This window comes from Cucurbitaria berberidis, assembly GCF_010015615.1.
Source record: "Cucurbitaria berberidis CBS 394.84 unplaced genomic scaffold K460scaffold_3, whole genome shotgun sequence".
In the NCBI taxonomy this organism is placed as follows: domain Eukaryota; kingdom Fungi; phylum Ascomycota; class Dothideomycetes; order Pleosporales; family Cucurbitariaceae; genus Cucurbitaria; species Cucurbitaria berberidis.
The window spans coordinates 1,221,086-1,248,444 of NW_024468937.1; the positions used below are offsets into that span (position 1 = coordinate 1,221,086).

General features: G+C 52.1%; 13 protein-coding genes across 13 annotated transcripts; 6 read left to right on the plus strand and 7 right to left on the minus strand.

Annotated features, from left to right (window-relative positions):
* Nucleotides 1-510: 510 nt before the first annotated feature.
* Nucleotides 511-2,328, minus strand: K460DRAFT_284552 (tRNA modification GTPase mss1 mitochondrial precursor; the record flags this gene model as incomplete). Its single annotated transcript, XM_040928743.1, has 2 exons — nt 511-1,992; nt 2,044-2,328. 2 exons carry the CDS (start codon nt 2,326-2,328, stop codon nt 511-513), a joined length of 1,767 nt encoding a protein of 588 aa, XP_040787496.1.
* Nucleotides 2,329-2,475: 147 nt separating this feature from the next.
* On the plus strand, nt 2,476-4,080 carry K460DRAFT_336717 (Mak16 protein). Its single transcript, XM_040930981.1, has 2 exons — nt 2,476-2,628; nt 2,685-4,080. The coding sequence occupies exons 1-2, from the start codon at nt 2,619-2,621 to the stop codon at nt 3,707-3,709; spliced, it is 1,035 nt and encodes a 344-aa protein (XP_040787497.1). The 5' UTR covers nt 2,476-2,618; the 3' UTR covers nt 3,710-4,080.
* On the plus strand, nt 4,027-4,473 carry K460DRAFT_354797 (uncharacterized protein; the record flags this gene model as incomplete). Its single annotated transcript, XM_040931821.1, has 1 exon — nt 4,027-4,473. The coding sequence occupies one exon, from the start codon at nt 4,027-4,029 to the stop codon at nt 4,471-4,473; it is 447 nt and encodes a 148-aa protein (XP_040787498.1).
* A 1,118-nt stretch (nt 4,474-5,591) lies between these two features.
* On the plus strand, nt 5,592-7,835 carry K460DRAFT_336720 (MFS sugar transporter-like protein). The gene is made up of 5 exons (XM_040930982.1): nt 5,592-5,956; nt 6,012-6,137; nt 6,187-6,833; nt 6,888-7,148; nt 7,200-7,835. Exons 1-5 carry the CDS (start codon nt 5,869-5,871, stop codon nt 7,737-7,739), a joined length of 1,662 nt encoding a protein of 553 aa, XP_040787499.1. The 5' UTR covers nt 5,592-5,868; the 3' UTR covers nt 7,740-7,835.
* Nucleotides 7,836-8,143: 308 nt separating this feature from the next.
* K460DRAFT_365873 (FMN-linked oxidoreductase) lies at nt 8,144-10,278 on the plus strand. The gene has a single exon (XM_040933261.1). It carries the CDS (start codon nt 8,513-8,515, stop codon nt 9,851-9,853), a length of 1,341 nt encoding a protein of 446 aa, XP_040787500.1. The 5' UTR covers nt 8,144-8,512; the 3' UTR covers nt 9,854-10,278.
* Nucleotides 10,279-10,581: 303 nt separating this feature from the next.
* Nucleotides 10,582-11,441, plus strand: K460DRAFT_365874 (uncharacterized protein). Its single transcript, XM_040933262.1, has one exon. It carries the CDS (start codon nt 10,821-10,823, stop codon nt 11,208-11,210), a length of 390 nt encoding a protein of 129 aa, XP_040787501.1. The 5' UTR covers nt 10,582-10,820; the 3' UTR covers nt 11,211-11,441.
* Nucleotides 11,347-13,335, minus strand: K460DRAFT_405217 (uncharacterized protein; the record flags this gene model as incomplete). The annotated part of the gene is made up of 1 exon (XM_040936818.1): nt 11,347-13,335. One exon carries the CDS (start codon nt 13,333-13,335, stop codon nt 11,347-11,349), a length of 1,989 nt encoding a protein of 662 aa, XP_040787502.1.
* A 1,462-nt stretch (nt 13,336-14,797) lies between these two features.
* K460DRAFT_286478 (WLM-domain-containing protein) lies at nt 14,798-15,826 on the minus strand (the record flags this gene model as incomplete). Its single annotated transcript, XM_040928893.1, has 1 exon — nt 14,798-15,826. One exon carries the CDS (start codon nt 15,824-15,826, stop codon nt 14,798-14,800), a length of 1,029 nt encoding a protein of 342 aa, XP_040787503.1.
* A 163-nt stretch (nt 15,827-15,989) lies between these two features.
* On the minus strand, nt 15,990-17,603 carry K460DRAFT_365876 (uncharacterized protein). Its single transcript, XM_040933263.1, has 4 exons — nt 17,237-17,603; nt 16,986-17,163; nt 16,503-16,933; nt 15,990-16,448 (listed from the first exon to the last, which is right to left on the minus strand). Exons 1-4 carry the CDS (start codon nt 17,398-17,400, stop codon nt 16,319-16,321), a joined length of 903 nt encoding a protein of 300 aa, XP_040787504.1. The 5' UTR covers nt 17,401-17,603; the 3' UTR covers nt 15,990-16,318.
* A 994-nt stretch (nt 17,604-18,597) lies between these two features.
* Nucleotides 18,598-20,172, minus strand: K460DRAFT_405220 (TIP49-domain-containing protein; the record flags this gene model as incomplete). Its single annotated transcript, XM_040936819.1, has 4 exons — nt 18,598-18,690; nt 18,743-19,603; nt 19,656-20,102; nt 20,164-20,172. The coding sequence occupies 4 exons, from the start codon at nt 20,170-20,172 to the stop codon at nt 18,598-18,600; spliced, it is 1,410 nt and encodes a 469-aa protein (XP_040787505.1).
* A 3,286-nt stretch (nt 20,173-23,458) lies between these two features.
* K460DRAFT_100923 (uncharacterized protein) lies at nt 23,459-24,171 on the minus strand. Its single transcript, XM_040926491.1, has one exon. The coding sequence runs from the start codon at nt 24,070-24,072 to the stop codon at nt 23,665-23,667; it is 408 nt and encodes a 135-aa protein (XP_040787506.1). The 5' UTR covers nt 24,073-24,171; the 3' UTR covers nt 23,459-23,664.
* Nucleotides 24,171-25,327, plus strand: K460DRAFT_100776 (uncharacterized protein). Its single transcript, XM_040926490.1, has one exon. It carries the CDS (start codon nt 24,270-24,272, stop codon nt 24,951-24,953), a length of 684 nt encoding a protein of 227 aa, XP_040787507.1. The 5' UTR covers nt 24,171-24,269; the 3' UTR covers nt 24,954-25,327.
* Nucleotides 25,226-27,289, minus strand: K460DRAFT_100768 (uncharacterized protein). The gene is made up of 8 exons (XM_040926489.1): nt 27,044-27,289; nt 26,946-26,962; nt 26,662-26,861; nt 26,302-26,610; nt 25,858-26,245; nt 25,726-25,810; nt 25,628-25,660; nt 25,226-25,556 (listed from the first exon to the last, which is right to left on the minus strand). The coding sequence occupies exons 1-8, from the start codon at nt 27,148-27,150 to the stop codon at nt 25,499-25,501; spliced, it is 1,197 nt and encodes a 398-aa protein (XP_040787508.1). The 5' UTR covers nt 27,151-27,289; the 3' UTR covers nt 25,226-25,498.
* Nucleotides 27,290-27,359: the final 70 nt, after the last annotated feature.

Below are 27,359 nucleotides of genomic sequence, written 5' to 3' on the forward strand. Positions count from 1 at the left end.
TTTCCCTTTTCTTCCTTTTGGCGTTATTGGGTACTTAGAGCTCCACCAGCTGGTCTGGAAAGATTTCCCCTTCGTAGCATCACCGTAGTTTGCCCTGGAGGCATATACATCCACGCCAATCAATAGAACATCCTTCATCTTTGCATTGCAGCGCCGCAGTCCTTCATCCGTTATTTCTTGCGCGATTTATTTCCCGACACAAAACCTACAATCCCCACGCTGTTAGTCAAATCGTCTGCAATCTAAGACACCAAAAACGTGGAATAACGTAAGCCGCAAGGGCAACGGGACCGGTCCAGTTGCCTCCCTGTGCTCTTATTGCTCGCACAGACGTCAAACACTATTACGGTAGTGGCTGTTCCTGGCAGTGCACCCTAGGTGGGCAATCTCACTCGCCATGGGGCCAAAACGGTACCGAGTGTAAAAACGCCTTGCGAGCATGCGCAGAACGTTCTAGGAAAATGTACACAAAAGGAAGATTGGAAATTATACATGCATGGGATGTATAACTTACTTTTCGAAAACGACCCCAAGCACTTCCTCCACGTCGCCGCTCTCACCCTTGCCTGTTATCCGGGCTAGTGCTTCGGCGGCCGAGCGCAGGGATTCTGCGGCGACCACAATGTCGACCTCGTCTGCTTCATCGCCGAGGACGTGCACGCCTGGCAAGGAATTTGTGGCTTGTGGCGCCGCGGTGGTCAGAAAGGTCTCGAGGTGACCAAGGCATTCGGTAAGAAGCACACGTTGACGCTCGGTTGCGCCTAGCGACTCCTGCCAGATCGATGGGTCGGGCTCCGAATCTGGAACCAGGGCGGAAGTCATATCCTTGAAGGTATCGAGGAGAGTGTTGAGGAAAGACGGCAGATTGCCAGCATCTGGTGACGAGGCTTCTTTGCAAGAGATGTAGCACACGCGATCCGGGGAGATGCCCAATGCAGACTGGAGCTTGGCTTTCCAGGCCTCCTGTGCGCTGTTGATAGCCTCGAGTTGATCGATCTTATTGACAGCGACTATCACATTGATTCCGAGATCTACGCACTGCTTCGCTGTGTCCATAACCTCGGGATCCATCTCGGTTGTGGCGTCTTGGACAACGATCAGGACGTCAGACTCGAGCGCTCGGTGCTTAGCGCGCTTGATGCCTTCTTGCTCGACTGTACCCACAACATCCGCTCCTACAAGGCCAGCCCTACGCAGACCAGCCATGTCTCCAATCTTGACAAGCCAACCGCCCAGATCGACACCGACTTCTACGATATCTCTGGTTGTGCCAGCCTCCTGCGATACAATGGCCGCCTCTCTTCCGACAATGCGGTTGAGCAAGCTGCTCTTCCCGGCATTAGGCGCCCCAAGCAGAGCCACACTAATACCATTACGTAGCAATTCTCCACGAACAGCGTTGGTAACGTGTGCTTCCATCTGAACGCGCAAACTGCGGACTTGATGTGCAACAGACGCACATAGTACAGCAGGGGACTCGTCAAAATGCTGATCCTCTGAAAAGTCGATCAAGGCCTCCAGCTCGCCTCTCGCCTGCAGCAACAGCATGCGCCAATGCTCATATCGCACTGCTAGCGAAGATGTTGTGCCGCGGACCGATAGTTTACGTTGCTGTTCCGTCGAGGCAGACAGTGTCTCGCCCAGGGATTCGATCTGGGGTAGGTCCATACGGTTATTGGCGAAGGCGCGACGCGTGAATTCGCCAGGCTCTGCGTACCGAATCGAAGCCGTGGCTATGTGAGAGGCCTCAGGTGCCCTAGCGCACTCAGGTATGGCTGCTAAGACTGCGCGAACAATAGCTGGGCCGCCATGAACGTGCAACTCGAGGACATCTTCACCAGTGACGGTATTCGGTGCGGGGAAGTATAGGACGAGTGCGCCAGAGTCGAGCAATGTCGCGGGTGAGGGTGGTAGATGAGGACGATAGAGCTTGCGGAGGGCAGCATAACGAGGCTTCGGCGAGACAGTCGATGGACAGAGTCCCTGGTATATCTATTGCGCATTGAGCATGGTGTTTAGCTACGCATGATAGAGAGGCTGTACCTTTGTACATGCCGAACCTGAAGCGCGAATGACGGCTATGGCTGCCTTCCCAGAAGCGGTGGATAGGGCATATATGGTCGGTTCATCGTGTCTCAACGGATTAGAGTAATGTGGTCGATACTGTAGAGTGCTCAAGGGCCCCCGTATGCGATCTTTAATGCCATACTGTAGTGGCGTGCTTCGCGGCCTACCGAACGAATGGAAGGCGCACGTGACTGGGCAAACTGCAATGCTGGAGACCAAACGACGACGGCTGCGACTGAAACACGGGATGAAAGCTCTCATTCCGCGAGCGCTGAATTATCACATCGCATGGTGTTGGTAATGGGCCTTGACGGTTCGCTCTCCGCCCGCAGGTGGTCTGGGCGCAGGGACCCACCGAAAAGTTACAGAAAAATGATTGCACGCCAACATTGTAACGAAAACCAGACAACAGCCCGCACCACCAACACCTCCTCAGCTCCTCTACTGCGCCGGCCAGAGGCACCTATCACCACCGCAGCCTGTTACTCTTTCTGACGTACTCGCTCAGTCCGAACGTACTGTAGTAGAGCGTTTTTCGCGCCATTTTCATCATGGCTTCAGGTATGCGAATTCTTCTTCAGGACCAGCTATATGACCGGAATCCTGACTTCTTCCAGACGAGCTAGTGTGGGCCGTAATCGGTGGTGATTTTTGTTCCTTCAAGTTGAAGACGACGAAAGACCAAACCTTCTGTCGCAACGAGCACAATGTCTCTGGATTTTGTAGTAAACAGGCCTGCCCACTCGCCAATTCACGTTACGCCACCATCCGCTCAGATCCCGCGACTGGTTCTCTCTATCTCTACATCAAGGCCATCGAACGCTCGCACCTTCCCTCCAAGTGGTGGGAGCGCATAAAGCTACCGAGCAACTACTCCAAGGCGCTTGAGCTCGTCGACGAGCACCTGGCATACTTCCCCAAGTTTCTCATACACAAGAACAAGCAGCGCTTGACGAGACTTACCCAAGTCAACATCCGCATCCGCAAATTGGCAAAGGAAGAGGAGCGATTGGGCGAGAGGCTCGTGCCTCGACTGGCGCCCAAGGTGCGGCGGCGAGAGGATGGACGAGAGAGGAAGGCATTGGCTGCCGCCAAGGTCGAGCGAGCAATTGAGCGCGTACTTATCGAGCGCCTCCGCTCCGGCGCATATGGAGATCGCCCCCTCAACGTCGAGCCCAATGTATGGAAGAAGGTCCTACGAGGCTTGGAGAAAGAAGGCCAGGTTGAGCGAGATGAGGATCTCGACAGTGGCATCGAGGACGAGGAGGACGAGGTCGAGTATGAGAATGAGATGGAGAACGGTGTCGGCGAGGTCGAGTATGTTAGCGACATCGAGGGTGAGACAGATGACGAGATGGAGGACTTTCAGGATTGGGTTGGCGGTCAGAGTCCAGATGAAGCTTCAGGTGACGAGGATGAGAGCGACAGTGCCAGTGGTAGCGAGGAGGAGGAGGAGGACGAGTCCGAAGACGAGGAGACAAAAGCGCTCAAGAAGACTCTCGCGAATCTCAAGCGCAAACGCCCCGCTGGGCCGCCGCCCAAGCCGAAGAAGAAGTCCGCGAAGGACTCCAAAGGTCCGAAGCGCGAGATCGAGTACGAAATTGAGAGAGAGCCCACTGCGAGAGAGGCTATGCGCATTTAATACCGTCAATAACGTTGTTAAGGCATTGGTGTTCATCATTGGGAAGGCGTTCCAGCGCTTTAGAATGACGGTTATGGAAAAGTTTGTCAGGACTCAAATTTAACAGATCTACCTCGAGCTGTCTAGTGTGCTCTGTCTGTAGCCTCCGCGCCCAACACGAAGTTTCAACCATTCACTTGTGCAAGCATTGTGAGAAATTTCACTCGATGCACAGTGTGAGCTCCGCGTGGACTTAATTTGCATTTTTTTTTCCCTGTAGAACTTAGAAGATTATTATAGCGCTAGGTCAACTAAGCAAAATGTCAGATCGAATCGCCATGTCCACGTCCTCCGCATCAACTTCTTCGGTCACTGAGCACCACAGCGAAGCCACTGACGTTGTTAACGATGCACAAGCTGCTCAGAACGCATGGAAGGAAGAACAAACCTCCCCCCTAACCCCATCTTCTCACCCTCAGACTCACGATGCTAGTACAGCTACTTTGAGCAGCGAGCCAAAGCCTTCTTCACTATCCCCCAATACTGTACCAACAGTCCCAGACCAAGACGACGACTTTGGCGCTTTCCAATCTGCATCGACTGATCCCTTCAAGCAACCAATCTACACACAGCATCAAGTCGACGAAACTGAGAACTTGCTCAATGCAGAGTCCAATCCTGATATTCAGGTTGGTGTCTTCGTAGGCACTGGGTTGGTCGAACCACTTCGCGCTGGTCTAGATAAACGTACTCGAGCATTGCGACGCTTGATGCGGACACTGTAGAGTGTGCGTAGGCTGGAAGAAGATGAGCGGCAGGATGGTAAGGGGATCTGAAATCGTGTTGGGCATGTGCTTTTCACTGCTATGAGATGACGAGATGCAAGGCACTACTGGTAGTTAGTTTGATGGGCGTGTGTATGATTCGTACCTGGACGTGCTCAATAGCAGGAGTAAGGAATTAGATGAAGCATCAAGGGCTTCGTATTGATAGAGTTGTGCAACTGGTCGACTTCCGAGTCTTCGCCAGCTGAAGGGTACTGTAGTAATTAATAAGATGATGGATATAGCTTCGCCAAGAAAGATAAGAAGGTTTATGCCTTGAGTATATGGTAACTGTTGTACTTTTCTAGCTTGCTCATAATGTGATGAATCGAGAGGTATCGCAATTCGAAACGCGCCAATGGTTCTTCCCCTTTCCAATTGCTCCTCGTATCCTCCCTTTCAACACCGGTATCGCCCTGTTATACGAGACTTCTTTCTAGCGATGGTATGACTACATTTTTTCTCGAAATAGCAGTACCCGCTTGTTCATTTGAGGCAAGCCGCCCTGTGCCAGGCCTCGCTCCAGTATCCATTTCAAAGCTTAAGTGCGCTGGAGGACGTGCACACGTAGTAGGTCACTGTCGTGCGATCAAGCGTAGCCTAAGGCGATCAGGCAATTGACCAAGCTGTACAAAGAGGAGACTCCACTTTAGTTCCTCCTGGACAACGATGAGGTCTCAGATCAACGGTTCCTGATGATCCTAATGACGCTACGTTTATTAGGCACCGCCTAGAGAATGCTCAATGGCCTTTCATAGCCGTGGAGTTTTGGAGTTTGGTTATATGGAACTGCTCCAGAGGAATACTGCTTTGGGGAAGCCATTTGCGCAATGACTAGCACTTTCTTGATGCTCTGCGAAAGCGGCGCTTTTTCGGCTTTGCAGCGTCCTCGGCAAGAAAATCCGACAACTTCAACTGCGCCGGGACTTCCTAATAAAGCAAGCCGTCCAGTGTTAAGTAAACACCCTAGACTGCTGTTTAAAGGCGACGAATCAGCGATGGTTCGCCTCAAAAGGTCTTTGATCGGATGGTGATCATCCCCGCACGCCAAACCCCACGGGGCGGTGAGCAACAGCGGCTCAACCACCAAAACGTCACCGCTTCACTTGCTGTAGGGATGACGCCCCTGCATCCATGGCATCGTTTGACGCTAAAAAATCTTGGTGTGTTCACGGACGCTGTTTGAATCATAGATGATCCATTCGGTTGTTGTTATTAAGACTGGCGGATCGAACTCTGCTTCGATCCTTTCCATCCCATCTACTTCAAGCGAGTGCGCCCCGTGAAGAAGTCCGCGGTATTTTGTTTTGTTTCATAGGATATACCAGCAGCGCGTAGCGAACACTGTCTGTCACAATGCCTAAGTTCTACGGCCTTCGCGGCACCAAACTCAACATTGCTATTGCCGTAGTCGCCGGAACGGACTTTGCACTCTTCGGTTATGGTAAGTCTGTCTGCACCTACTGTTTGGACGCTCAGACAATATTGACATGAGCTAGACCAAGGTGTAACAGGCGGCCTTCTCACTCTCAAATCCTTCCTCAGATATTTCCCTCAAATCGATACTGTGAACCCACCGGAAGGAAGCTCCTCAAGCCATGCTGCAACTATACAAGCAATTACAGGTTAGTTGCGGAAAGGATGTTGCTAGATTACCTCACTAATCTCGTCCAGTCGGTGCATATACTTTGGGCTGTTTCTTTGGCGCCGTAGCGACTATCTGGCTTGGTAATATGCTTGGACGCAAACGCACTATTTTCTACGGCTCTGTTATCATGATCATTGGCGCGATCCTGCAGACAGCCGCTTTTGGACTACCACAACTCATTATTGGGCGATGGATTACCGGCTTTGGTAATGGCATGAACACGAGTACTGTGCCTATGTGGCAATCAGAGACGTCGAAGCCTCACCGTAGAGGGCAAATGGTCATGATAGAAGGCTCGCTCATCGTCTTTGGCGTCATGCTCAGCTACTGGCTTGATCTAGGCTTCTCGTTCCTTGAGCCCAGCAGCATCGCCTGGCGCTTCCCCATCGGATTCCAGATTGCACTCGCCATCTTCATCCTCGTCGCTATCCCTGGCCTTCCCGAAAGTCCGCGTTGGCTTGTTTTGAAAGGAAGGAATGACGAGGCCCTCGATGTATTGGCCGCTTTGAGCGATCTACCACCTGACGACAGGAGGATCCAACAAGAGTTCCAAGAAGTTACAGATGTTGTATTTGAAATGTCAAAGGGTGGGTTTAGGGAGTGCTTCAAGATGAACCGAAACCGTAACTTTCATCGGACGGTCTTGGCATATATCAATCAAATGTTCCAGCAGGTAAATTTCCCAAACTCCAATTCAGCGTGCGAATAGCCCCTAATAACGTCCTAGATATCCGGTATCAATCTTGTAACGTATTTCGCAGCAACTATCTTCGAGAACAGCATTGGTCTCTCGCCCTTCCTCAGCCGTCTTCTATCAGCCTGCAATGGTACTGAATACTGGATGGCATCATGGATCGCTATCTTCACAATCGAAAAGTTTGGCCGACGCTCTCTAATGATATTCGGTGCAGCCGGTATGTCCATGTCGATGGCTGTATTGGCAGGTGCTACGAGTAACATAGGCAACTCAAGCACGGGTCTTCTTGCGGTACGTAAAGATACCTTCTCACTAACCTCGGGTGATACTGAACTCGACTAGACTGTATTTCTGTTCGTCTTCAATTCCTTCTTCGCCGTCGGATGGCTTGGCATGACGTGGTTGTATCCTGCAGAGATCACACCGCTATCTATCCGCGCGCCCGCAAATGCGATTTCCACCACTGCCAACTGGGCGTTCAACTTCATGGTGGTAATGATCACTCCACCGGCCTTTGCAAACATCGGCTACAAAACTTACATCATCTTTGCCGTAATCAACGCCGCTATGGTACCCAGTGTGTACTTCTTCTTCCCGGAAACTGCGTATCGATCGCTCGAAGAGATGGATGAGATCTTCCATAAGACTACGAGTGCATTTGACGTTGTGAAAATTGCACACGAAGTGCCGCATCGCTATGGAAAGCGGGGAGAGTTGCTGGTGGACTATGCGGATACGGAGGAAGCGCATGAGGCGGAGAGGCGGAGAAGTTCGGTTACTGGGGCGGAGATTAGACAACCCACTGGGGGCGTGCTAGGTGGGGAATCCGAGAAGGACAACAGTGAGCATCATGAAAATGGCTCGAGGCGCAATGGCCTCTAAAGAGGGGTGAGGGAAATTTCGATGAGATTATAAGAAAGGTAACAGATATGTAGAATGATCACGAATCGAGGAATGAATTACACCACAAGTTGAGGGCATCAACAAAGTTCAGATTGCCATATTCGAGATAAAGTATCATTCAGAGAAAAGTGATTGTTCCCCTTGCACTGTATCCATGTCAATCCGCTGCCAGGATCTAGCTGCCTGCGAGGAGCCGCGATGCTTATAATCGCATACAGTTACTTCTGAGTATTTTACAGACAGGATTGTGACCCGCATTGCGCCATTGCATTTCGTGGGGTCAAAATGCTGGCAGTGCATGCCGGAGCACGTGATATTCCGGGCCGGTCCGCCTCACCACATAGCATAGCACAGAGAAGGATCGCCACTTCCTTTAAGCCTCATACGGATCTCTCTCCGCTGGACAAGCGTTTTAGCTACACTATAGTATCATTCGATATCCTCCGAACCGCCGATATTCGCCCAACCCGCAAATTTCAAACACGTCCGCCGAGGCACCGCCGACTAACGTACGTGCGTGCCAGCTTTCCATGACGTGGGCTACCTGTGACATGATAGTTTGTAGCGCAACAGTGGGGCGCTTAGAAATGCATAAACATGAAGTACCTACATCATCTGCCGAACTTTCGATCTTATATAACCTTGGAGACTTGGTCATTACGTTCCCTTCCACAATTTTTACGAACTGCAAACTCAACATTTTTTCACTCCCTTAAGATCCCAATTGATTTAGATTATATACAAACACCAAGATGGCACCTCGACGCTACGAATCAGAGCACAAAGATGCTAGTCCATTGGGCAAGCCTCTTGAGTTTGCTTTCTCGAAGAAGACTGCGCAAAACCGCTTTTTAAAGGGCGCAATGACCGAGCGCCTGTCATCATGGAATGCTAAGAATCTCGAGGCTCGCGGTGTCCCCTCTAAGAATCTCGCCAATGTCTACCGACGATGGGGCGAGGGCGAATTCGGTGTGATTCTGACCGGAAACGTCATGATCGAGTACGACCATCTCGAAGCTGCTGGTAATCCCATCATCCCCCGCGGCGCACCATACCAGGGCGAACGGTTCGAGGGATTCAAGGAGATTGCGACTCAGGCGAAGAAGCACGGCTCCCTGATTGTTGCACAAGTCAGTCATCCCGGCCGCCAAGTAGCAGACAACATCCAAAAGAACCCCATCTCTGCGTCCGATGTCCAACTGAAAGGGGATGTTATGGGCATGACTTTCGCGAAGCCACGTGCCGCCACTGAAGAGGACATCAAGAACATTACTGAAGGCTTTGCTCACGCAGCCGAGTACCTCGAGAAGGCCGGCTATGACGGTATCCAGCTCCACGGCGCTCACGGCTATCTCCTAGCGCAGTTTTTGTCCCCGACTACGAACCACCGCACTGACAAGTATGGTGGCTCGCTCGAGAACCGCGCACGGCTCATTACGGAGATTGGAAAAGAAATTCGAAGCCGCACATCACCTTCCTTCGTACTCAGCATCAAGCTCAACTCTGTCGAGTTCCAAGAGAAAGGTTTCGGCACGGAGGAAGCAGCAACGCTCTGCAAGATCCTCGAAGACAACAGTTTTGACTTTGTCGAGCTCTCCGGTGGCACATACGAGCAACTTGCTTTCGTACATAAGCGCGAGTCAACGAAGAAGCGTGAGGCTTTCTTCATTGAATTCGCCGAGAAGATCACACCCGCGCTCTCAAAGACCAGGACCTATGTGACCGGCGGTCTCAAGACTGCAGCAGCTATGGTCGACGCACTTAACACAGTTGATGGTGTTGGCCTCGCGCGACCCATCTGCCTAGAGCCTGAACTACCCAAGCAGATTCTCAATGGCAAGGTTGATGCAGCTATTAACCAATTGGTCGACGACAACGACTTCGGTACCACAAACATTGCGGCTGGAACGCAGATCAGGCAGCTTGGCAAGGACCAACAGCCGATTGATCTTAGCGACGAGAACAACTTGAAAGCGTTCCTGAAGGATGTGGGTACGTGGGGTCAGGGACTTGCAGAGGATAAGGATGGAAGCAAATACGGCTACGTGGATATTGAGAGCGTAAAGAGTGCGCCTTACGCGCCTGCTTCATAGAAGTGTATTGTCAATTGAATGTATATAGGCGGCACTTCATTAACTAGAGATTTATGGGGAAAAATCCAGTTAACCGGATATGTCTGATCCCTTTGCTCAGTGATCCCTGAATAGGTGTAATGGTCGATCTCTGCGTTTGGTTCACTGCATAGTGACAAAGCATGGCTATTGCAATGCCGAGAGGTCATAGTGAACAAGATGTCAACAAGTAATGGAAGTACTGAAGAAGTTTGATAGAAGACCATGAAGAGCTTCAATGTGTTGATGGAAGGACACACCAACGTGGAACATACCGCTTATAGATGGAAGGCTTTATTCAATGAACGGCTGCAACAGCATGTTGTTGAGACGTTCTCTGGAGATGCTTTCTGGCCGGTCAGATAAGGATCAACGATGCTTGAGAAAGGAAAGGATCGAGAGCCTATCCTGGAAGAATCAATGTAATCACAAACATCTCCGCACTCAAAGTACTTTCACAGAACCAGCGATAGCTCAACTAGGGCGTAGGCGCTTTGAAAATCCTCTTGAGAAAGGATGTTAGTGATGTTAGATGGAGCCATGACGTCATTCCGAACTGGCCCGTGTGTACACACCTTCCCTTTCCACTCCTCGGTCTTACTCTCTCATTTTCTATTGGTTTTGATTATGCCGATACTCGTGTGTAGAGAAATTAGCCGAAGGACTACATAAAAAGCCGATGGGAACAGCAGCGATTTGGCTGAGCATGAATCGGATTATAGTTGCATTTCTAAGCAACCGTCTTACATTTTTCCACTCTGACCGGAGCACTCTCAAGCACAACTCTAGATAAGTATCGCTTTCCTACCTGTAGTTCTATGCAGCGTTCAGATAAATCTGCTACACTACCCTCGACGATCCTCTCATCCCCGCCAACTATATTAGCCCTTCTATCTAGACATTTCCTAACAACCGCCTTTTCTGAGCCCGAACAAATCTACAGTCCAAGATGGAACAGTTCGAATTCCACCCCTCGACCACCCACCCTCTCACCAACACCGCGCGTAAATGGGAACCCCTCGAACCCGGAATATCACAAATGACTCTGAACAAAGACCCCAGCACAGGACGCGCAACGTACTTGCAAAAATGGCAGCCAAACACAGAGAATCAGATCCAAAACTTTGTGCACGACTACATTGAAGAAATCTTCATTGTTGAAGGGGATTTCCGGGATCTGAAGGGGCGACAGAATGGGAGTGGTATTATTCAGGAAGGGAAAGAAGGCGATGTGTGGACCAAGGGAAGCTATGCGTATAGGAAGCCTGGGATGGAACATGGACCGTTTCGAAGCGAAGGGGGTTGTTTGATGTTTATCGTTTGTATTCCTTCTACTTGAGCTTGGAATTTATTTGCTGCACGCATGAAGTACTCTATCGTATCCTACGAACCAATGTGGTGAATACAGCTTACTTTGTACAAAATTGCCTGAACTTTCAAGAGAGATCCCGTCGTACTTGAGCCACCTGAAGCGACTACTTCCCATACATTCCCTTGTACGCCGACTTCCGGGCACTCTGACGCGTCCCTGGTGTCTGCACCTGACTGGGCGTCTGGAGTTCACCGACCACTTTCCTTGAACGACCTTGTTTGCGCTTCGGTGGCGAAGGCGTGCGAGCCTTGGATGATACCTTGGCCAACGTTGTCGGCGACGGGCTGGCTACAACCCTTGGTGGAGTATACGCAGGCGTAGGCGTCTGAGGCCCAGAGTGCTGAACCGTTGAGATGACGGTGATCCCTGCCGTTTTCGCCTCGATGACAGTTGATGAAGGAGCAGGATCTGAGATCGGAGAAGGGACCTCCTGTAATTCAACATCGCTCGGTGGAGCGTATATGATAGGGGAAATGGGCGTTGCTGTAGGAGGGCCGTCGAAGGGTGCTATCGGCGAGTTATGACCATGCTCCCGTGACTTATCGTCCTCACTCTGTGAGGAGGAAGTCGAAACAGGGACAGGCCACTCCTGGCCGGAGGCTATCTCCTTAAAACCAACTGGCGCTGGGCTCTGGATCTGTCCATGCTCTATCACCGCCTCAGGCCTAAGTAACCTCTTAACCAGCCGCCGCTTCTCCCTTGCATCCACTACATTCTTATAGAACGTTCGGCTCTCTGAAACACGGTACTCTGCGGTCCCTGGAAGGGGGCTCTCTTGTGGCGAATCGCTCTCGTGTATGCACGTGAGCGGGGTGCCTGTCAGTTTTCCACCCGTCTTGGTAGCGATGCTGACTGGAGGAGCTTCGACCTCGATCTGACGAGGCGATTGCATCCCTTTCAATTTACCAAGGACAGGAGACTCATATGGGCGGTTGCCGAGGGCGTTTGGATCGAATGCTCGGAGGATGGCGGCTTGTAGTATGTTCCGAGGCTTTTTGATGAAACGCGGTATTGGTGGTTGTTGAGGCTGTTGAGGTTGCTGCTCGGCTGGAGAGGTCTTTATAGATGAGGAAGCTGAGACAGAGGAGTAGAGTTCGTCATCGTCGTACGAGAAACCATAACTCGTTCGAGCAGTTTGAGGGGTTGTGTTCCTCGGCCGTGGCGCTGGTGTTGGCGAGGGGGGCCCTTCACCAGATTCTGACGATGATGGGTACCTATAGGTGCTGCGACCCTGACTTGATTGAGGCGGCTGATTTGGGCTCGTATATAGGCTACGAGCTGGCGATGATGTAGACAGGGGCGCTTGAGCTGGGCTCGTGTATGCAGAGCGATGCTTAGGCGACGGAGACTTTTGCACTGACTTTTTGTCGTCGATATCGAGCATACTGACATCTGACACTTCCTCCTCATCCTCTACTGCTTCCTGTAGCTGCATTTGGATATCATTTTCCGTGGATGGCGATCTGATGACGATTTGAGGAATTTCGCTCTGGTATGGTGCTTGAACGCGGACCTCTGCTGGTGCAAACAGCCCCGAGATTGTGGCTTCGGCCTCTTGTATCGTCTCGCCATCTTTCTTCATTCTCTTCTCATTTTTCATCTTCTCATCAGCAACAGCCCAGACTTTCCTCTTAAGCTCCACCATTGCACTGCCCGCCTCGGTCTTCGAGAGATGCAGACCAATCATTCGAGTCACCTCCTTATCCATCTGTGCAATTAGTGCGCGCGGGTCTTGCAACTGCGCTTGTAAGTCTGGAAGGTTCTCGACCATGCGGATGACATGGAAGACAGCGAGCTGAACTTTTGCGCGGTTCTCCTTGTGGTTTTGGAAAAAGTAGTATAGACTTGATGCTATTGCTGCACCACCTGTAAATACTAGCATCAGTTGGCCGTATTGCTGGAGGACAGGAGGGAGCTGAATTTCGCCGAAGAGGAAGCGGGTGAGCAGCTTTGCGACAGTAGATAGCGGGAGAGGTTGTGATTTTGCTTGATTTTGCTGGGCCAGCGCTGTCATGATGGGAGCGGACGCGCTGAGCATGCTGCCTCCGGATACGCCAGACTTTGCAAGGCGGTTGAGTATGTTATGGGACATATTGTTCCTTGATCGATGTATGGTTGTTGAGTGCGGTATCGCCTTGGTGAAACACCGCCGAATGGGCGTGGTGTAAGAGTAGGTGTGGGAGCAAATTCTAAGCAGTCCCGTGGCTCGTGAATGTCGCGTCAACGGTTCCAAAGCTTGCGCAAGTCGTAATGTTGGGGGAACCAGATCGTAAGTTGACGTAGAAAGTGAAATGTCGAGAGTGAAACTAGACCGCAAGAAACCCAATGACAGTAAAGACACAAAGGCTGCTAGTGTCGAATCCACAGGGTTTCTTGCACATGCGCCGATTCTTGGGTTCGGTGGTGTTCAAGGTTGTGGCAGTGGTAGACAAAGGATGCTTGGAGGCTTGTAAACAAAGAGCGGCGAGCGTGGGCGGGCGTTGCATGGGATAGCCTCGTTGTCATGGGTGGGTACGTGCAGCAGCCCGAACAAGTATTATTCTTGGGGGAAAGTTGTGCCGTTACCGTGGTTTTGGAAGTGAAAGGCTTGCTTGGCGACTGAGCAAACGGAGCGCTGCTTTCCAACGCTTGCAACGACCCGAACAAAGTCAGGGACCTATGGAATCCGCAGTGTATGCATCTTTGCGTAGCATCTTCTACATTTTATCAGCCCCTGAAGATACAAAGCACTCAGTATCCAAATATACATACCTCAACCACCACATACCTCTCCCTCTCCACCTGCAAAGAAACCCCCAACCTCAGAACCTCACAGCCCCTTCACCCTCCCCCGCCCAAACTCTCCCATAACAATCCCTCTCCCCTCCTCGCCTTGCCTCCCCGCTACCCCAGCACCAAAAACCCGCCGCCCATGCCCCACACCCGCGCCATACAAAGCGCCATCATCCCACTCCCTGCCCTTGAAAGGCTTTGCATGACCAGCTTGCTTGAGCCAGCGGGCGAGTAGGATGCCGACGGTGCACCAGGCCAGAGCGACGACGAAGAGGAAGGGGAGGAACCAGGACATGCTTATGAGATGATGAATGAGGGGGTTGGGAAATGGGAAGTTGGGAGAATGGATTGGGTAAGTGGGGTTTTCGCTGTTGTTAAGGACGAGAGGAAGGGATAGGTAGGTGAGAAGATCGATATAAGAGTTAGGAAGGAGAGAGGAAGTGTTGTGAGGTGGAAATGCGGAGATGCGGAGTACGTCGGCTAGCTTGCGGGCATGCTGCTGATCTGTGGGGTAGCTAGCTCATGCTTCTGTCCGAGAATGCGGATCATCGACTTTTCTTTACTTTCTCCTTGTTAACTGTTGATCAAGGAGCAGGCAGTTGAGAGATGAAAAGACATGAAGTAGGAGAAATCCAAATGTGACTGAATGATAAAATATATCCTCTCATCCAAGAGGCCTAAATGACCTACATCGCCCAGTTTCCTGCATGCGCCAAAGGGTATACGCGCGATCGAAAACGACTCGTAGCATGTAGCACAAGATGACATAGCTGTTCAGTTTTTCATGAACTGTTCCCAGAGCCCCCCGTCTCTTCCTCAGCCTGTTTCGTCCTCTTGACTCTCTCTTCCGCCGCCCTGGCAAGCACCTCTCTCCTACTCAGTCCTCCCACCGGCACACTGCCTCCGGCACTACTAACCACCGTCTCCCCGCCTCCCCGACTACCCAGTGTAAATTCGCCGCCCGTCCATCCACCATGATCATGTACCTCATCTTCCTCCGGCTGATAATACTCCTGGGTACCAACACTCTTACCGCCACTCCTCCAGTCATCGCGATCGACCTCCCTCTCGATCTGCTTACACAGCTCCCAAAAGTTCCGATCATGCGGGCCCCACACATTATGCGCCAGTTCATGACAAAGCGTGTTGCGGATAGTTTTGTAGTCCCTGTAGCCGTCGTATGCATCGGTGCGCAACCGTAGCTCGATGACTTCGCCCTGATTGCGATTGAGCCCGAGCGTCCGGGACTCCTGTGTCGTGTGCATTGCGGGATCCATTTCCGTCAGCAGAGGTACCGAGAACTTGTGTGTCCGCATCGCCGCTTTGATCCCTGCGTCGTCCCGCAGCCTCTCGAGGAAACGTAGCGATCGATCGGGATTTGGGAGGTAGGGTAGCGGGCGTAGTGTGTGGAATGTGTATTGCGCTTCGTCTTGGATTTTCTTGTAGTCTCGACTTCGCGCGGGCGTGGCGGCTTTTACGGGCCCTGGTCGGCGAGGCGCGGAGGCGGCGGATATGGTGGCGTTGAGGGAGGATACTTCGGCGGTTGTGCTGCCCATGAGTGTGATCTTCTTGGAAGTGAGGTCTGTGAGTGGTATCGTTGGGTCTTTGAAGGGTGGTTTTTGGAGGCCAAGCTTGCCGCCCACGAGGAACTTCTGGTTTGACGGCGGGATGGAGAGTTCTGCCGCGACACGTTCAGAGAGGCCGGATATTGTGGCATCTTTGGCGAACGATAGTGTGATGGGCTTGCCGTGATGTGTGAGCGTTACCTGGAGCTGGTCTGTGGTGGCGGATAGGTCGTTGGAGTCGCCCATGTTGCTGTTGGGGCATGTACAGTCGATCTAGACCCTAAAGAAGCTGTTTTATGTAGAGTTAGTTGTAGAGTTAGTCGGTGATCAAGATATCAAGCTTCGCAGCATGTGGCTGAGATAACGCCATGGAGGTTTCGGTGATGTTCTGCAAGGCTTCCATCCGTGATGCGTCGCCCGGAGATTTGTCATCAAGCTAAATCCGATGCGAGCCCCATTCTACCGTCTACCACCAACACCACAATGATTCAGGCTTCTGTCAGAGAAACACCTAGGGTGACGAAGACTGTGTATTGATAGGAACTGCGGTGACGTCTAGGATCTGGTCCAACAACAAACTCCAAACGCCGAGGGTATCCATAGGTATGCAAGCGATGAAGCCTCTTTCAAAAGCCAAAAACCCAGAGGAACGATGTACCGGCTATGCTAAACACCTTCAAAACTGAAAGGCAGTAACGCTCAACGCTCAATGCTGAATGATCAAGGCCAGCTAGCCCACTAGTCCAGCTTCGCGTGCTCCAACGCCTTCTTCTTATCCTCCTCTATCTTCATCATCCGCGTCTCTTCCTCTCTCTGTATTGTCTCTTGGGTCTTCACCCACTCCTTAAGCTTCGAATCCCATCCATGTCTGTCTTCATATTAGTCTGTGTGAATTTCAGGGTAGTTTTCCGTTGCAGCATACCCATGGAATTCCGTAGAAACAAGCGCGCTCTGACTATACTCATCCACCAGTATCTTGTCGTAATCATACGGCACCTTGGCCATGACGCCCTCAAACATTGTCTCCCGCATTGGATACAAGTCAGTCGTCTTGTACAAGTGGTAGTTCTTGCAGCTCCAGACCCCTGGTTCCGTGTCCGGATATACTTCGCTGAGACCGGTAATGTCGATGTACAGACCGTTGCGGACATCGATCCATCGCGCATCGATGATGTTCATGCCGTCGCCGCGCTCGCGCTCCCATATCCACGGGTTGACATCGAGGAGGAACTCGCGCTCAGTCTTGCCGTCTGGCGAGGTGTAGAGGTGCTTGGTCTGGTTGTAGGCCGAGCCGAGGTGGTGGAGCGTGGATTCGGAGACCTGTGTGTCGAGATCGAAGTCCCATGGGAGGCGCTGTGTACACATCAGTAGGGCGTTCCTGTCCGAGGTGAGATGCATAAAGTACCTTTCCGTTCCACCACCACCCGAGTAGCGTCCCGTGTGCGATCCAAGTATCCAACCCCTTGTCATGAAAGAAGTTGAGGTATGCGCGGACCATGTGCGACTGCGTGTCCATTCGCTCTTCGTCTGAGACGACGCCGTGGAAGTAGCGTGCATCATAATGGCCGAGCGTATCATCGTTTCTACAACAGACTCAGTGAAGCCCCAGATGTCGAAGGATCAGTTCTGTAGGGTAAGAATGAGACAACGACGTACCCAGGCTCATGGAAATACTTTGCTCCCTCGTCGTCTCTCCGCTTAGCCTTGTCCGCTTGTTGTTGTGCAGTCTTCTGATGAGTGGCCTTTGTAGTCGGCACAGCCAGCGAGGTTGCAAAGAGTGTTGCACATGCAATAGTAGCCGTACATATTGGTAGTCGCATGACAAAGGTCTAGTTGTTGCGCCTTCAAGCACCCGGCTGCAACTCTCTGTATCGATGTTGTATATACCAATGATGAAATGCAAGGGCGGAAATAGTCTCGAACCCAGTGTCGTACACTAGCCCGGGCTGCTGGTCTGGTTGATGGTGGAAGGGTCACTGGTAGTCAGATCTCGTCCAGGAAGGTGTCTTGTGCTATGCTAAGGTGTACAGTGTGAAACAACGGGATTGGGCAGGTATGAATGAGGCAGTCTATACAATAAGTAATCGCGAACTGGATAGAACGAAGCAAAGAACAGAGCGTGAAGGAATAGTGAAAAGGGAGTCAGCAAAGAGGTTCGAGATGCGGCGCGTCTTTTGTCATGCATGTTGCCGAGCTGTGAGTACAGCCATCTTGCCCTGGCGGATCGGAGCCATCCCCGGGTATCTAGGCCCCCATCAGACAGGAAGAGGCAAAGTGCTGCCGTTAAACCCGAGACTAAAAGGCTTGATAGTCTAGACTGCCCAGTGACACGCGGCCGCTGCGTGCTAAGCTTTTCTTGACACGATGCGGAGCGGTTGGCAGTGTACACACTGTAGGGGGCTTCCTGACGCCTAGGGAAATGTCCAACAACGCATACAGACCTGCAATTTTCCACGGGTTTTGGCATGTTCTAGCCGTTCCAACCTTTACAGTGTCTCTCTGTGGAGGCCCGCGGGCATGCGTACGCAATGTTGGTGTCGCGTGCCTTGCTACCCGGTTTAGGAAACGCCACTTCTGTAGGACCTGAGGCCTCGTCAGCACTCGACGCTACCAGCGCTGCAGGGTCGGTAGGGGTTTCCAAAGTTGCCCGTCTTCCATGTTCTCACCTATGCTTCTTCTGAGAGGGTCATGCCTTTGATTCTGTCATTGGCTTGGTCAATATATCGTGACTGGTACATGTCTACGTAGGTCACAGGCTGGGACACGACACACGGACCATCTCACAAGACTTGTATAAAGGCCTTCCCTTTTCTTCGCTGTCGCGCGCTTACGGTGAAGCCTTGGGAAGCGTGAGGGATTAGGTCAGAGCCAGACGGAACGAGGTTTCTCCCACTCAAACGAAGCTTCTAGTATTACACTACCTGAACTTTTAGCTCTGCCTGCAAGCTCTATGCCCAAACGCTAAGAATCTTCCGGTACCTGGTGAACGCCGGGAACAACGAGAATGATTACGCCGTCTACGAGACATCCATCGCATCCGTGCCATTGGCGACAGCCAACGACACATTGCCCGCGTCACCGATGAGACGCTTCTCAGAGTCGGAGACAAACTAGTACGTGTATTAGCATAGTTTTACAAAAACCGACAGGCGCAAAGCTTACCTTGACGCTCCTTGTGGGATCGTAGAATAAGGCGAAGCTCCGTTGGACGTCGTCGATCGTCACCTCAGACCCGGACCTCTTCTTGCGTATCAAGTCCGAGGTGGTGATTAGATTGCTAGCGTATCGTAGCCCAGTTTCGAGTCCAATCTTCGTCAGCAGCGCTAGAGCGTCTGGCGATACATCCACCTCCTCCTCTTGTGCTCTTATCGAGATGATTTGCTGCATCTCTTCAGAGGAATAAGCATGTGTGCTGACAATGACCACTCGGTCTAAGAAGTCCAGTGGCAGCCCGTGTGGCGACCTGTAGTCTGTGCCTCGTATCTGTGTGTTTCCTCTGTTGCTAGCCATGATGACAATGGGTGCGAGCTCGTCCTCGAGGGCTCGGTTGACGAAGGAGAAGCACTCGATGTCGAGCATGTGCACCTCATCGATGAACAACACACCGGGAACGATGACAGCCTTGCCTTCCTCTTTCCACTCTGCAACCTTGGTGTTGATCTGGTCTCGTACTTCGCTGCGAATCTCGCCCGTGTCGCCAGAGAAGAGAGCTAGGAAGCCCTGTGTCCGCGAGTTGATTACGTCGATCTCGTGTAAGCTGACTGTGTGCACTACTTCGCGTCGCTGCTGGAGCTCGCCTTCCGGGCACTGCACGAACTTGGTGTCGATGCCCATGGCGTCGTAGTCGCGTGAGCGTGTGTAGGAGCGGCCGAGCTTGGTGATCTTGCCCGATGCTTTGTCAATGGAAATGATGTCGCCGGCCATGATCTTTTCTTTGGTCATGGCATCAATCATCTTGGTGCCCATGTCGTAGATGGTCTCCATGTCCGTCGTCTTGATGGTAAGCTTGCCCTGCTTGTTACTCTGCACCAAAAGTCAGCGTCTGTCCATTGTGTGTATAGTGCCCTGTACGAACCCCCGTGACGCTGCGGTCGATCTGTATCTCGACAACCTCGCCCTCAATGACCTCGCTCTCCTCGGTTATCCTGACCCCGATGGACTTGCGAAAGGCCTGTGTGAGCGCCTCGGTCTTTGACATCTCCAGGGAGAAGATCTCAGACGAGGCCAGCATGGTGAATGGGACATCTGGGCCCAGCGACTGTGCCATGCCCATGGCAATGGCCGTCTTGCCTGTGCTGGGGGGGCCCGCAATCAGAACAGCGCGGCCCGCAATCTTGCCCTCTTGTGCCATCTTCAGGATGACGGCGGCCGCTTTGCGCGCCTTCTCCTGTCCCACCAGTCCCTGCGACGATGGCTTGGGCTCGAGCGTGTCGCTATCGACGCCGAGGCCGCGAATGTGAGAATGCGCGGCGATGAGGTTGAGGCCTCGGAGCTCTTTGCTCTCGGCGATGGTGGTGATGGGCTGCATCGTGTTAGTTTGGTGAATGGTGTTTGGGATGAATTGAACTGGCATAATCACTTACAACAGCCATGGCGAAGTGTGGTGCGAGTGCGAATAGTCTGGCGCAAGGAAGCTGCGATCGATCTGCGACAGCAACATTTGGCGAACGCGAGGAAAGCTAAGCAACGGCGCACGGGCCAGTTGGGTTTTGGCGGTTTATCGGCTCTCTCTTTGGACGCGTCCGCTCCCCTCCCAGTCGACGCGATTGACGAGCCTGACCATGCCCTTTACCTCAAACTGACCACTGGATACAGAGCAGCGCGTAACCAGAAGAAGCTGATTTCCAAGGACATCACTACGTCCTGCTGCGACTACTATATAAGCCGCTTCTTTTTGCTATTACCTGCACCCTCTGAGGACGCGACCAGCACTTGCTTCCCCCCCTCTCCAATCCCTATTCATCTAGCTTGGGCTTCCTCACGCCGCAGCCAAATATCCGTGTCTTCATTTCCTAGCATCCACGTTATTGGAAAAGCATCAGCCGTAATCACATCCCGCCGACAATAGGTACGTTACCGCCAGGAGGGTGCTCTTTGCCAATGTTGCAGAAGTAGCGCGCCGAAACAGCAGTATTTTCTAGAGCACAAAAGGGACTCAGAGTCTGGTCTCGTGTACTCACGCCGTCTATTCTTCGTTACAAGCGACGGATAGCCAGGGGAACAGATTCCCGTCGCTAGGTCGTATTGTTCTCCAAAAAAAATGCTTGCTTGGGCCTAAAGCAATCGCTCGAAACCGCAAGGCGCATAAGAGTCACGTGCTAGTCTGACGCACCCTATCGCTAGCGGCTCCACAATCAGCTCGTCTCTCACCAAAAGCTAACGTTTACTACCAAGGCCAGCTCACTTGATGCTCGACTATCAATCCTACTCCCACCCGCACAAACCAACATGAGTTCGCGCAAGAGGCCTCCCGGTCCTCGTTCGAGGGACACAAGCCCTCCCGAGAAGAGAAGTCGCCTGTCTGAGCGTTCGATCTTGATGCAAGAAAGGGTATGGTTCTACTAGCATATGATTGTACCATTTCAATGGCCATGGACACTAAAAAATAATTAGGACGTCAATATCAGGAGCCCTACGATTCCAGGCCCTCCGGCTTCTAGAAGGACTTCTCTTAGTAGTCTGCCAGCCAGCGTGCCAACAGGGCCAGCGCCAAAGACCAGGTTAGGATTGAGAACTGACCAATACAGACCCGGATCTAACAAAGATCCCACGGACAAGACGTTGCAAAATGGTGTTTCCCGGCCTGTTGGTGACGCAACCGCTAGAAATGACCTTCAGCCTACATCTACTGGTAGTACCGGGGGAAGCGGGACAACGCCAGTGCAAGCCGCACCTCCAGTACCTAGAATGCTGCCTATATCAGGAGGGTCCGCGCCCACAAACCGAATTCTGCAACAAGAGCAAGCCACTAGTCCAGAGGTGCCGATTAGTATAGAATCGTTACGGAATCTCAGAAAAAGAAAGCAAGCTATTGCCCGCCATGCCAACTCTGTCGGTATGAAAGTCGACAATCTTTCCGCGACTACTCCGACTGCTGCGCAACTTGACATACGATTCAAGACTATGCAGACGGAGCTCGCTCAGCTGAAGACGGCCAACTCGTCTATGCAAGCAGAGCTGCAGACATATCGGCTAGAACGGTCAGAGACACTAGAGAAACCAAGTTTGACTGCTGAGCTCAAAGGTCTCCGAGAGGAGGTGAAGGACATCAAGCCTCTCTTGGTCAGGGTAGCAAAGCTCGAAGCCGCTGAATCAAGCCGAGCTGAGAAAGACCAGGCTGATGTAGATCATATCAAGCAGGTCAAAGGTACTCAAGAAAGTCAAGAGAAAGCTATCTCGGCTATAAAGAATGACATTGAATCTGTTCAAACCTGGAAAAAGATGCAGTCTGAAGTAGTCACATCGGAAATCGGCGAAGCGAAGGAAGGTTTTCAGGAGAAGATTCGGAGCACAGAAACCCGGCTCACGGAGCGTATTGACGAAGACCTTAAAAATCTCAAAGGCTTGTCAGCAGACGTCAAGAAGTCTCTGAACTCTCAAAAGAGCCTAGAAACAAAGATCGAAGGTCTTAATGCGATGGAACGATCAAAGGACTCGGAGGCCATGAAACAGGTGAAAACCTTTCAGAGTAGGCTATCAAAGCTATCCGACGAACAGAAGAGTGCCAGCACATCTCAAGATGCACTTTCAGAACGTGTACACAACCTGGAAACTACCAATGCTGCAACAAAAGCCGACAATTCTTTTGTGGACTCTACCAAAATAAGATTAGACCAACTCGACATTGACGTCAAAGAACTACAGAAGATGAAAGAGACAATCAATGGCCTAACATCGACGATTACCGACGTAAAGGAGCGGTTAGGAGTCGCCAAGCAAAGCACAGAACAGTACGAGCAGCTCACTAAAGATATCGAGGGGCTTCGCAGCCAAATATCTGAAATGAAGCCGATCCTAGCTACAATACAAGAACCTGGAGCAGAAGATGATTCAGATGAAACCCCACTTGGGAAGATACGATGCGATATCAGGACAATGGACAACTACTTGACGGAAGTTGAGACTACTCTTCACATGCAGTCCAATCTCAATAAAGTTCTACAAAAACAGGTACCAGCTCTATTCAAGGATCATTTCGATTCTTTCAAGGAGACTGTAGACCAGCAGCTTGAGACTATTAACAGCGAGCTTGAGAAAGCCAGGGGCACGATTGCAGGAACAGAATTACAAACGCAACCGAGTACCGTTGTAGAGGATCTGAGCAGATTAAATGAAGAGACGGCCCAGCTTCGAGTATCTTTGACAGAAGAGGTGTCAGCCCGAGATCGTGATGTCGTTGACATTAAACGACAGCTAGGGTCAAAAGCTGATACCGTCGCCACGAAGAACAGGATAGACACCATTATAGCCGGGATCAATGGCCTGCAGGAGCAGTACAACAACATCACCACTGATGATGTTTACCAGAGAATGGTTCACTGGTTCGTGCAGATGTACCCAGATGCATCGCATCTACTCCAAGAACTTCACACTGTACAACAGAGCGTTGGTCAGCTCCAGAACTTTAGAACCAATGTTTCTTGGGTTCTTACTCGCGAACCAGAAATTATAGCGCTCTTAAATGATGCGCCTCAACTGCAAAACCTCTTGCTGTCAGCTACCGACATTCAGCAAGCCGCGGATACTGCACACTCGACAATCACCGAAGTTGGGGAGTCATGCAAGAGCTCTATTGACGAGCTGAACGACAAAGTGAACCAGCTTCGTGGAGAGTTCAACACGGTCAACGACAACTATATTGAGCCCAACAATGTGTGGTTCAACATGATTGGCACCACTGTCATTCTTGTAGCAAATCTCAAGGCTGCTATCGAACTCATTAATCAGGAGCTGCCGAAACCACTAGAGCTCAATTTACCACGTGGCTTCGAGGCTCTTGTAGCGACGGCTACCCAACATCATGCGAAAGGCAGCAACGGCAGCAACGGCAAGGGAAAGCACAAAAGAAGGACGTAGGCCGCTTGCTATTTCTCGCCCCGCGTACTAATACGTCCAACTGTCTTCTCACAGCAAATTCTCTTTCTACTCCTTTTCTGGCGGCATTTTTCCTTTGGTTGAAGTGTGTTTCTGCATCTACCTTCTGCGGCATACAATACCCCCAACTTGCGTTTTCTTACTTTACAGTTCGCCACGGCGCCTGTAGGCATTGGCGTACTCTTTCTCTCTAGCATGTATATCACAGCTTTGCCAGCATAGTCTTGGAATTCCAGGCTTGCCTCGCCATGTTTCGACGGCGGCGGTGGGGGAAAGACGAGATAGGTCTTGAATGTTTCAGCTGACGATGAATACGATGAAAGGCATGTCTGCATATGTAGATAGCTTGAGAGCCCTACAAAACTAACCATGATTGGTACAAACAAACTGCTAAACATTTGTTATATTCGTCGCCGTGATTAATCAATCTGGAGAGGTGCGGAGATAGCAGGACGCGCTACTTAACCCCGACAAAAGTTCGCGTCGCCCAAATTGTACGCAGCGACTTCGTGCAACCCTAATTCGAACCTCTACATCACCCTGCGCTTACACACACACCCATAATTGGGGCCGGCGCCTTTATTAAAAGCTACACATGGCGCCAACACTCCTCCCGAGATCTCCCCTCGCCGCCACCTTGTTCACTCCAACCACCGCACCGACCATAAACACATCTACCGAAGAGGTGAACACAGCACCACCCAACGCGACAACAGCGGAAGAAGTCGCCCCCGAAACCACTCCTCCAAGCCAGCCGAACAAGAAGAAGCGAAAGCGCAAGGAAACACACATACTCCACCAATGCACGTTCCGGAAACCCACATGGTCATACTTCCACCTCTGTCTCATAACGCCGAGTACAGCCGCCACAAGTCCTTACCCCCCAACGACGTCCTCGCGCCCTACTTCGCCTTCTCCCCCCACAACCACAACCACAGCCTCAACAAGAGCATACCCAACTCCAACCGCAAACCTCGACGCCCTCACAATATCAACCCTCCTCTCCCAGTCTCTGACCTCCTACCTCGGCACCACAGGCGCCGCTATACCCATCGACATACTGCAGACGCGCGGCCGGCACGTCTTCGTGCGGGTACCACGGCAAGATGCGCGGGCGGTGAGGGCCAGTCTGAGCGGGTGGATAGGGAGTTGCGAGGCCGGCCATGTACCGGATTTGCAGGAGAGCGGGAAGGTCAAGGTTGCGTGGAGAGTTGTAGGGGAGGCGGGCGTGTTGGGGGTACTTGGTGGTAGTGGGGATGGGGCGGATTTGTTTGGGTGAGTGAGGGAGGGAGTGTGTTTGTGGTAACAGTTAGACATGTGTAGAGGGTTTTGTGGGGTCGACATTTTGGTTGAGGTTGAGGTTGAGGTTGAGGTTGAGGTTGAGCTGGTCTCGTGCCACGGACGAGAGAGTCGTGATATGCCTGTTGTGCTGCGCGCTGAGATGGCGGTACTGCACTGATGGCCTGAGACTGGTGTGATAGCGGCCCTGGTAGCATCCAGCCACGCGTCATGGTCAACGACGCAACGTCTCACCTCGAAACTTTCTAGCATCCTAGAACGGAGGAAAGAACCCCTCAGAACACTCAATCACATTTGAGTCTCAAACCCAGGTTAGTGTAGTCCAACGTCAGGCGACCGCGAAAGCGTGAGTATGAGTATGAACAGAATAGAAGAAGTATTGATCTACAGAATCGAGAGAAAGGTATCTCGGCCATAAATATCCCTTTTGCTTTGACTCTAATGCCCCACCCAGTAAAAGATTCAAGGTTACTGATATTCCGTCGCCATTATGAATCGTCCTGCTCCATATATAGCACACTTTAGTCAGTCGTATCGCAATTTTGGGTACCTCGAGTCTCTGCGGCTTAATGCCATCCCGGCTGTGGTGTATGCTGGCCAGGTTGTCCGCCATATCCACCTTGTTGCTGCGGGGGGTACTGCTGGCCGCCGTATTGGTTCTGCGGTGTAGGCTGTCCGCCATACTGGCTAAAATTTGGGTAACAAAGTCAGTCTCATGTCGCCAATGCGCTACGTAAATGGACGTAACGTACTTGTGTTGATGGTTGTCATAGTTTGCAGGTCCTCCATAAGGACCGCTAGGAGCGCCGCCGTAGCCTGCTGGACCACCATAGCCGGCTTCTTACTGTTAGCTCTGTCATTCATGTGGGCGTCATACAAAGTACCTTGCTGTCCGTAGCCTCCAGGTGGTCCTCCTGGTGGTCCTCCCGGTGGTCCTTGTCCGTAGCTGGGCGGGCCGCCTCCGTAGTTAGATTGCCCTCCAAAACCTGCTTGAGATCCGTACGCTTGCTGGTGCTGCTGAGGCGCGCCGTGCTGGTTTTGTTGATGCTGTGGCTGTGGCTGTCCATAGCCTCCTTGTCCCTGACCTTGTCCATATTGCTGGCCAGGTGGAGGCGACGAATAGCTAGACTGATTGGGAGGTCCACCGCTGTATCCGCCAGATTGGCCACCGGGATTGTACGACGTTGGTGGCGCAGTGCCTGTATATGTCGCGCTCGATGCTGAGCTGTGACTATAGCCAAAGTCGTTGTTTGGCTTGTTTGGCTTATGTTGCTGTGCATCCTTAGTAATATGTCCTGAACATGTATATCGCGCCTAGCGGTACGTACCTGTCCACCAAGCACACCTCCGAGCAGCCCTCCAAGGCCACCACCACCACCACTGGATCCATGGCCAGCGCCACTACCTTGACCGCCAGACGAGCTTCCATGCTGCTTTCCGCCTCCTAGTAGTGATCCTAGTTGTCCGACGAGGTTGCCGGACCCACCGCTACCACCCTGTCCACTGCTGCCATGTGACTGCTTTCCGCCTCCGAGCAGGGAACCAGCGAGTTGACCAACAAGGTTTCCTGAGCCGCCGCCGCCGTGTCCGTTGTTCTGCTTCTTACCACCACCCATGATAGCGTTCATTGCGAAACCCTGATCATATTGTCAGCCCAGCCTCGTTGATGCCCAAGTGTCTCATCTTACACCTAGCCCACCGGCCCTGTCTCCAGTCGGGCCGTCTCCCATGCCTCGTGTCCCGTCACCAGCTTCAGGACCTTGTGTGCCGTCTGGTTTATGGTATGGGTTCAAGGGCTGTGCCGGAGTGCTGCGGTTGGAGCCGCCGCCCACGGGGGCTTCGCTGGTGGGCAGGTCCCATTGCGACACGCCGGTGCTGATCTGGACATCTGTTGCCGTGTATTAGTAGACTGCGTAGCTGGAGCCGTGATGGCATGTCCTGTGGCCGAATGCGCCCTCGCGACAGTACGTACAGTAATACTTCTTCGATCTGTGCAAGAGTTAGCTGTGTCGCGGGGCAGACGCTGCGGTAGCGGGGCAGCAGCCGGCAATAATTGCAGGCAAGGCTTACGAGTTGTCCCACTGGGCTATCCATCCAGCAGGCAGCTTTGGCAGCGTAGGGTCGGTAGGGCCAGTGTCTGGGGAGCCTGGGTGTTGTGGGGGAGTGGGCGCAGCCATGTTATCGACGACCTGGGGGAACCGCGGGGCAGCAGGGCGTTGATGGTTAGGTGTAAAAGACAAAGAAAAGATGAAGAGTAGAGAAGAGGCAGAGAATCGCACAAGGCGGTTATATGACAAGTGGTGGGAGCGCTGGGCGAGGGAGGGAGAGTCCAGGCCAGTGATGTGAGTGCTCTAGGTGCTTGACGGTTGCAGGGCTCTTTACCTCT

What these genes read in the sequence shown, in the direction of transcription:
- K460DRAFT_100768 (XM_040926489.1), bottom strand. Translation starts at nt 27,150, where the DNA reads ATGGCTGCGCCCACTCCCCCACAACACCCAGGCTCCCCAGACACTGGC. An exon ending in TGGAGGCTACGGACAGCAAG is followed by an intron (nt 25,811 to 25,857) that starts GTACTTTGTATG and finishes AACAGTAAGAAG; the next exon opens with CCGGCTATGGTGGTCCAGCA. An exon ending in TATGACAACCATCAACACAA is followed by an intron (nt 25,661 to 25,725) that starts GTACGTTACGTC and finishes CCCAAATTTTAG; the next exon opens with CCAGTATGGCGGACAGCCTA.
- K460DRAFT_365873 (XM_040933261.1), top strand. Translation starts at nt 8,513, where the DNA reads ATGGCACCTCGACGCTACGAATCAGAGCACAAAGATGCTAGTCCATTG.
- K460DRAFT_365876 (XM_040933263.1), bottom strand. Translation starts at nt 17,400, where the DNA reads ATGCGACTACCAATATGTACGGCTACTATTGCATGTGCAACACTCTTT. An exon ending in AAGTATTTCCATGAGCCTGG is followed by an intron (nt 17,164 to 17,236) that starts GTACGTCGTTGT and finishes AGTCTGTTGTAG; the next exon opens with AAACGATGATACGCTCGGCC. An exon ending in GTTTCTACGGAATTCCATGG is followed by an intron (nt 16,449 to 16,502) that starts GTATGCTGCAAC and finishes ATATGAAGACAG; the next exon opens with ACATGGATGGGATTCGAAGC.
- K460DRAFT_336720 (XM_040930982.1), top strand. Translation starts at nt 5,869, where the DNA reads ATGCCTAAGTTCTACGGCCTTCGCGGCACCAAACTCAACATTGCTATT. An exon ending in AACTATACAAGCAATTACAG is followed by an intron (nt 6,138 to 6,186) that starts GTTAGTTGCGGA and finishes AATCTCGTCCAG; the next exon opens with TCGGTGCATATACTTTGGGC. An exon ending in CAAGCACGGGTCTTCTTGCG is followed by an intron (nt 7,149 to 7,199) that starts GTACGTAAAGAT and finishes GAACTCGACTAG; the next exon opens with ACTGTATTTCTGTTCGTCTT.
- K460DRAFT_100923 (XM_040926491.1), bottom strand. Translation starts at nt 24,072, where the DNA reads ATGTTTAGCAGTTTGTTTGTACCAATCATGGTTAGTTTTGTAGGGCTC.
- K460DRAFT_100776 (XM_040926490.1), top strand. Translation starts at nt 24,270, where the DNA reads ATGGCGCCAACACTCCTCCCGAGATCTCCCCTCGCCGCCACCTTGTTC.
- K460DRAFT_365874 (XM_040933262.1), top strand. Translation starts at nt 10,821, where the DNA reads ATGGAACAGTTCGAATTCCACCCCTCGACCACCCACCCTCTCACCAAC.